The sequence below is a fragment of the Zonotrichia leucophrys genome, unplaced genomic scaffold, assembly GCF_028769735.1.
Source record: "Zonotrichia leucophrys gambelii isolate GWCS_2022_RI unplaced genomic scaffold, RI_Zleu_2.0 Scaffold_603_30164, whole genome shotgun sequence".
Classification (NCBI taxonomy): Eukaryota; Metazoa; Chordata; class Aves; order Passeriformes; family Passerellidae; genus Zonotrichia; species Zonotrichia leucophrys.
Window position 1 is genome coordinate 5,406 of NW_026992808.1, and position 7,758 is coordinate 13,163.

At 58.4% G+C, this 7,758-nt stretch overlaps 1 protein-coding gene across 1 annotated transcript; it reads left to right on the forward strand.

Annotated features, from left to right (window-relative positions):
• Positions 1–274: 274 nt before the first annotated feature.
• Positions 275–7,453, forward strand: LOC135441863 (prefoldin subunit 5-like). Its single transcript, XM_064701418.1, has 6 exons — positions 275–392; positions 1,396–1,498; positions 3,242–3,273; positions 3,420–3,494; positions 4,890–4,995; positions 7,071–7,453. The coding sequence occupies exons 1-6, from the start codon at positions 321–323 to the stop codon at positions 7,145–7,147; spliced, it is 465 nt and encodes a 154-aa protein (XP_064557488.1). The 5' UTR covers positions 275–320; the 3' UTR covers positions 7,148–7,453.
• The last annotated feature ends 305 nt before the right edge of the window (positions 7,454–7,758 follow it).

The window sequence follows — 7,758 nt, forward strand, 5'->3', positions numbered from 1 at the left end:
GGAGCGCCCTCACAAATGGCGGTGCCCGGTCCTCCGAGCCGCCAGGGGGCGCCCTCACAAATGGCGGTGCCCGGTCCTCCGAGCCGCCAGGGGGCGCCCTCACAAATGGCGGTGCCCGGTCCTCCGAGCCGCCAGGGGGCGCCCTCACAAATGGCGGTGCCCGGTCCTCCGAGCCGCCAGAGGGCGCTGTCACAAATGGCGGTGCCCGGTCCTCCGAGCCGCCAGGGGGCGCCCTCACAAATGGCGGTGCCCGGTCCTCCGAGCCGCCAGAGGGCGCTGCGGCGGCGGGCGCGGCCCCGGCTGAGGGCGGGCGCTCCAAGATGGCGCAAACCGTGAGCGTGGGGGAACTGGGGCTGCCCCAGCTGGAGCTGCTCAAAGGGCAGCTGGAACAGGTCCGGGAGGGGATCGGGAAGGGGTTTGGGGGTCGCGGGGAGGTTTGGGGGTCGCGGTACGGGGTGAGGGGGGAGTGTGGGTGTGGAGGGGGTGCGGGGATGGGAGGGGCGTGGGGAGGGTCCTGAGGGGGGGTTGGGGGCCCCGGCTGGAGCAGGGCTGGGGGATTTTGGGGGGTTTTGGGGGTCCTGATGGGGTTCCTGAGGCCTGGGGGGGTTTTGGGGGTCCCAAGGCCCGGGGGTCGCAGCTGGTGCAGATCAGGAGGGGCTGGAGGGGAATTTGGGGGTCTCCTGAGGGGGTTTTGGGGGTCGGGGGTCCCGGCTGGAGCTGCTCCGGGGAGGCTTCGGGGGGGTTGGGGGTCCTGAAGCCCGGGGGTCGCAGCTGGTGCAGATCATGAGGGGCTGGTTGTGAATTTGAGGGTGTCTGGGGGGGGCTCCTGAGAGATTTTGGGGGTCCTGAGGGGGGTCCCGGCTGGAGCTGCTCCAAGGGCGGCTCTGGGGGCTGCTTGGGGGGTTTTGGGGGTCCCGACTGGAACAGGGCTGAGGGGGCTGAGGAGGTTTTGAGGGTCCTGAGGGGGGTCCCGGCTGGAGCAGGACTTGGGGGATTTTGGGGGTCCCGAGGTTTGAGGGTCGGGGTCCCGACTGGGGCAGGGCTGAGGGGGTTTTGGGGGGTCCCGAGGGGGTCCTGGGGGTCGAGGGTCCCGTCTGGGAGGGCTCGGGGGGATTTTGGGGGTCCCGAGGCCCAGAGGTCTCACACCATGAGGGGCTGGAGGTGAATTTGGGGGGCTCTGGCCGGGTGCCCCCCACCCTTGGCGCCCATCCCAATTTCCGTGACCCCCTCCCCAAAAAGCGTCGCTTCCTCCTCATCCCTTTGGGGCCCTTTGGGGTCGCCCCTTTTGGATCCCCTCCCCCAAATCCCAACTCTGGGGGTCTCCCCTCAATCCTGGGACCCCCCCCAAACCCCTTGGACCCCCCAAAACCCCCTGAACCCCCAAATTGCCCGCAGGAGGTGGAGTTCCTGTCCTCGTCCCTGGCGCAGCTCAAGGTGGTGCAGACCAAGTTCGTGGAGGCCAAGGAGTGCCTGAATGTGCTGCACAAAGGCAACGAGGGTGAGACCCCCCAAAAAAACCCCAAATCCTCACGGGGGGGGTCCCCAAAATCCCCCAAATCTGGATCCAGGGGTTTAAAATGTGGGGGGAGCCCCCGAATTGTGATGGGGTGCTGTGAATCCTGTGGGAGGTCCGTGAATTATGGGGAGGGCAAATTGGGATTTGGGGGGGTCCCAAATCCTCAGAGGGTCCCCAAAACCCGGGGGGGTCCTCAAATATCAAGGGGGGGGGTCCTAAATTATGGGGGAGACCCCCCAAATTCTGAGTGGGGGGGTCAAAAGCTGGGGAGGGTCCCCAAATCTTGATGGGAATCCTGAGGGGAGTGGGGGAAATTCTGAGGGGGTTCCTCAAACCTAAAGGGGGTCCCCAGATATTGGTGGGGGGGGGGGTCCCCAATTCAAGGGGGGGTCCCCAAACCCAGAGGGAGCTGGGGGAGAGCCCAAAATCTTAAAGGGGACCCCCAAATCCTAATGGGGACCCCAAAATCAGGGGGTTCCTAAACCCCATATCCTGTGAGGATCCTCAAATCCTGATGGGGAGCCCCAAATCCTGAATGGGGACCCCAAAATCAGGGGGTTCCAAAACCCCAAATCCTAATGGGGACCCCCAAAATCAGGGATGGTTCCTAAATCCCAAATCCTAATGGGGAGCCCCAAATCCTGAATGGGGACCCCAAAATCAGGGGGTTCCAAAACCCCAAATCCTAATGAGGATCTCCAAACCCAGGGATGTTTCCTAAACCCCAAATCCCAATGGGGAGCCCCAATTCTTAATGGGGGATCCCCAAAACCAAGGGTGGTTCCTAAACCCCAAATCCTGAATGGGGAGCCCCAAATCCTGAATGGGGACCCCAAAATCAGGGATGGTTTCTAAACCCCAAATCTTAATGGGGAGCCCCAAATCCTAAATGGGGACCCCAAAATCAGGGATGGTTCCAAAACCCTAAATCCTAATGGGGACCCCCAAAATCAGGGATGGTTCCTAAACCCCAGATTTAATGGGGACCCCAAAATCAGGGGTTCCTACACCCCAAATCCTAATGGGGAGCCTCAAATCCTAATGGGAACCCCAAAATCAGGGCTGGTTCCTAAACCCTTAATCCTGAATGGGGACCCCAAAATCAGGGATGGTTCCTAAACCCCAAATCCTGAATGGGGACCCCAAAATCAGGGATGGTTCCTAAACCCCAAATCCTGAATGGGGACCCCAAAATCAGGGATGGTTTCTAAACCCCAAATCCTAATGGGGAGCCCCAAAATCAGGGATGGTTCCTAAACCCCAAATCCTGATGGGGAGCCCCAAATCCTAATGGGGGATCCCCAAAACCAAGGGTGGTTCCTAAACCCCAAATCCTAATGGGGAGCCTCAAATCCTAATGGGAACCCCAAACCAGGGCTGCTTCCTGAACCCCAAATTTAATGGGGACCCCAAAATCAGGGGGTTCCAAAACCCCAAATCCTAATGAGGGTCTCCAAACCCAGGGATGTTTCCTAAACCCCAAATCCCAATGGGGAGCCCCAATTCTTAATGGGGGATCCCCAAAACCAAGGGTGGTTCCTACACCCCAAATCCTAATGGGGACCCCCAAATCCTAATGGGAACCCCCAAACCAGGGCTGCTTCCTAAACCCCAGATTTAATGGGGGACCCCCAAACCCCAATAGGGCCCCCCAAGGCCAAGCAGCCCCTGGGGAGGGGATTTTGGGGTTTTTTTGGGGTATCCTGACCCCCCTTTTTCCCACAGGGAAGGATCTCCTGGTGCCTCTCACCAGCTCTGTATCCTTTTGCTGCTCCTGGGAGCCCCCAAGACCCCCATGGTGGGTGGGTGGGTGCCCCCTTGGTGCCCCCTTTGTGCCCCCTTGGTGCCCCCTTGGTGCCCCCTTGGTGCCCCCTGTGCCCCCCGTTTTCCGTGACCCCCCCAGATGTACGTGCCAGGCAAGCTGCAGGACACACGGACGGTGCTGGTGGACGTGGGCACCGGGTACTACGTGGAGAAGGTGGGCAGGGGGCGTCTGGGGGGGCTGGGGACCCCCATTTCCACCTCTCCAGCCCATTTCCCTCCTTCCCCATTTTTCCCATTTTTTCCCTTTTTTTTCCCCATTTTTTCCCTTATTTCCCACCCAGTTTTCTTTCATTTTTCCCTCATTTCACCTCTTTTCCCATCCCATTTTCCAGTGTTTTTTCCCTTATTTCCCACCCCTCTTTCCCCCCTCTTTTCCCTTATATCCCACCCATTTTCTCCCTTATTTCCCACCCATTTCCCCCCATTTTTTCCCTTATTTCCCACCCATTTCCCCCCCATTTTTCTCTTATTTCCCACCCATTTTCCCCCATTTTTTCCCTTATTTCCTCCCATTTCCCATCCCATTTTCCATTGTTTTTTCTCTTGTTTCCCCCCTTTTCCCATCCCATTTTCCACTGTTTTTTCCCTTATTTCCCCCCATTTTTCCCTTATTTCCCACCCAATTTTCCTTCATTTTTCCCCTTATTTCACCTCTTTTCCCATCCCATGTTTCCAATGTTTTTTCCTTTATTTCCCCCCTTTCCTCATCCCATTTTTCCATTGTTTTTCCCTTATTTCCCCCCATTTCCCATCCCATTTTTCCAGTTTTTTCCCTTATTTCCCACCCCTTTCCCCCCCTTTTTTCCCTTATTTCCTCCCATTTCCCATCCCATTTTTCCAATGTTTTTTTCCCTTATTTCCCACCCATTTCCCCCCATTTTTTCCCTTATTTCCTCCCATTTCCCATCCCATTTTCCATTGTTTTTTCTCTTGTTTCCCCCCTTTTCCCATCCCATTTTCCACTGTTTTTTCCCTTATTTCCCCCATTTTTCCCTTATTTCCCATCCCATTTTCCCCCATTTTTTCCCTTATTTCCCCCCATTTCCCACCCAGTTTTCCTTCATTTTTCCCTTATTTCACCTCTTTTCCCATCCCATTTTTCCAATGTTTTTTTCCCTTATTTCCCACCCATTTCCCCCCCTTATTTCCCACCCATTTTCTCCCCATTTTTCCCTTATTTCCTCCCATTTCCCACCCCATTTTTCTTCATTTTCCCTGTTTTTTTCCCTCATTCTCACCCAATTTTTCCTCATTTCCCCATTTTTCCCTCTTTTCCCCATTCCCACCCGTTTTTCTTCTTTTCCCCCTTATTTCCCCCAATTTCCCCCAATTTCCTCCCTATTTTTCCCCTAATTTCCCCCAATTTTACCCCATGTTTTTCCTCATTTTCCCCCTTTCCCACCCCATTTTTCTTCATTTTCCCCCCACTTTTCCCCTAATTTATCCCAATTTCCCCCCATTTTTTCCCTGTTTTTCCCCTAATTTAATCCAATTTCCCCCAAATTTATTCCAATTTACCCAATTTTTCCCCTTTTTCCCCCATTCCCAGTCGGCCGACGACGCCCGGGCGTTTTTCAAGCGCAAAATCGAATTCCTGACGCGGCAAATGGAGAAAATCCAACCGGCCCTGCAGGAGAAGCACGCCATGAAACAGGGTGGGTACCCCAAAATACACCTGAGACCCCTCCCCAAATACCCCTGAGACCCCCCCCCAAAATACCCCTGAGACCCCAGAGTGCCCAAACACCCCGGGACCCCCCCCAAAAAACCCAAAATCCAACCGGCCCTGCAGGAGAAGCACGCCATGAAACAGGGTGGGTACCCCAAAATACCCCTGAGACCCCTCCCCAAATACCCCTGAGCCCCCTGAGACCCCTGAGCCCCCAAATACCCCTGGGACCCCCAGAGTGCCCAAACATCCCGGGACCCCCCCCAAAAAACCCAAAATCCAACCGGCCCTGCACGCCATGAAACAGGGTGGGTACCCCCAAAATACCCCTGAGACCCTCCCCAAATACCCCCTGAGCCCCCAAATACCCCTGAGACCCCCTGGGACCCCCCGAGTGCCCAAACCCCCCCTGGCCCCCCCCACAAAAACCCAAAATCCAACCGGCCCTGCACGCCATGAAACAGGGTGGGTACCCCCAAATACCCCTGAGACCCCTCCCCAAAATACCCTGAGACCCCTCCCCAAATACCCCCTGAGCCCCCAAATACCCCCTGAGACCCCTGGGACCCCCAGAGTGCCAAAACATCCCCGGGACCCCTCCCCCAAAAACCCAAAATCCAACCGGCCCTGCAGGAGAAGCACGCCATGTAAACAGGGTGGGTACCCCCAAATACCCTGAGACCCCTCCCCAAAATACCCCTGAGACCCCTCCCCAAAATACCTCTGAGCCCCCAAATACCCCCTGAGACCCCAAATACACCCTGAGACCCCCAGAGTGCCAAAATATCCCCGGGACCACCCCCAAAAAACCCAAAATCCAACCGGCCCTGCAGGAGAAGCACGCCATGAAACAGGGTGGGTACCCCAAAATACCCCTGAGACCCCTCCCCAAATACCCCCTGAGCCCCCCTGATCCCCCTGAGACCCCCAGAGTGCCCAAACACCCCCGGGACCCCCCAAAAAAATCCAAAATCCAACCGGCCCTGCAGGAGAAGCACGCCATGAAACAGGGTGGGTACCCCAAATACCCCTGAGACCCCTCCCCAAATACCCCCTGAGCCCCAAAATACCCCCTGAGCCCCCTGAGACCCCCCCAGATACCCCAGGACTCCCCCAGGACCACCCCAGATACCCCTGGGACCTCCCCAAGCCCCCCAGATACCCCCAGAACACCCCCAATACCCCCTGAGCCCCCCCCCCCCAAATACCCCCTGAGCCCCCAAACACCCCCTGACCCTTCCCAAACACCCCAGAACCCCCCAAATACCCCCTGAGCCCCCCAGATACCCCCACAGCCCCTCAGGACCCCTCCAAACACCCCCTGACCTTTCCCCCCTCCATTTTTGGGGTCCCTCCTTGACCCCCCTTTACCCCATCCCAAATTTTGGGGTTCCCCCTGGTCCCAGAGTCTCCCAGTCCCCTCCCCACTTTTGGGGTCCCTCCCAGTCCCAGGGTCCCCTTTCCCCCTCCCCACTTTGTCCCATTTCCCTCCAGACCCCTCCCCACATTCAGGACCCTCCCCCCCCCAACCCCTCCCTTGGTTTTGGGGTCCCCCCTTTTCCTCCCCCTGCTTTTGGGGGTCCCCCCTTCCCTTCCAGATTTTGGGTTCCCCTTTTCCTCCCCCTGCTTTTGGGGGTCCCCCTGTCCCTGGTTTTGGGGTCCCCCTTTCCCCTCCAGATTTTGGGTTCCCCTTTTCCTCCCCCTGCTTTTGGGGGTCCCCCTTTCCCCGTCCCTGCTTTTGGGGTCCCCCTTTCCCCTCCAGATTTTGGGGTCCCCCTTTCCCCTCCAGATTTTGGGGTCCCCCTTTCCCCGTCCCTGCTTTTGGGGGTCCCCCCTTTTCCTCCCCCTGGTTTGGGGGTCCCCCTTTCCCTTCCAGATTTTGGGTTCCCCTTTTCCTCCCCCTGCTTTTGGGGTCCCCCTTTCCCCTCCAGATTTTGGGTTCCCCTTTTCCTCCCCCTGCTTTTAGGGTCCCCCTTTCCCCCTTCCAGGGTTCCCCCCCGACCCCTCCCCATTTTCGGGGTGCCCCCGTTTTCGGGGTGCCCCTGACCCGCTGCCCCCCAGCCGTGCTGGAGATGATGACGCAGAAGCTGCAGCAGCTGACGGCGGCTCAGGGGGTCCCGGCGGGGGCCAAGGCGTAGCCCCCTCCCCAAATTGCTACAGAGGGGATTTAGGGGTGCAGCCCCTCCCCAAAACCCTGCACTGGGGCTGCACCCCCTCCCCAAATTGCTACAGAGGGGATCTGGGGGTGCACCCCCACCCCAAAACCCCCCAGAGGGGATTTAGGGGCACAGCCCCCTCCCCAAAAAACCCTGCCGAGGGGATTTGGGGCTGCACCCCATCCCCAAATTCCTGCACTGGAGATTTAGAGGTGCAGCCCCCTCCCCAAAATCCTGACCCTCCCTCATTTTGTACCAGTCCCTGGAATAAAGCAGAGACGGCTCCGAGGGGCTCTGAGGTTTTTTGAGGGGTGAGAGACCCCCGAGTTTGGGTGGGGGGTCCCTGGCCGGGGGTCTGGGGACATTTGGGGACATTCAGGGACATTCAGGGACATTTAGGGATGGGGTCCTTCCCTCTGGGGGGTCCTGAGCCCCCTCCCCAAATCCTTCCCGAGCCGCGTCCTCCCGGCTGCGGCCACGAGGTGGCGCCAGCGACACGGACGGGAGGGGACGGGGAGGGGGATGGAGATGAGGATGGGGACGGGCTGGGGACAGGGTGGGACAGGGACAGGGTGGGGACAGGGCTAGGGACA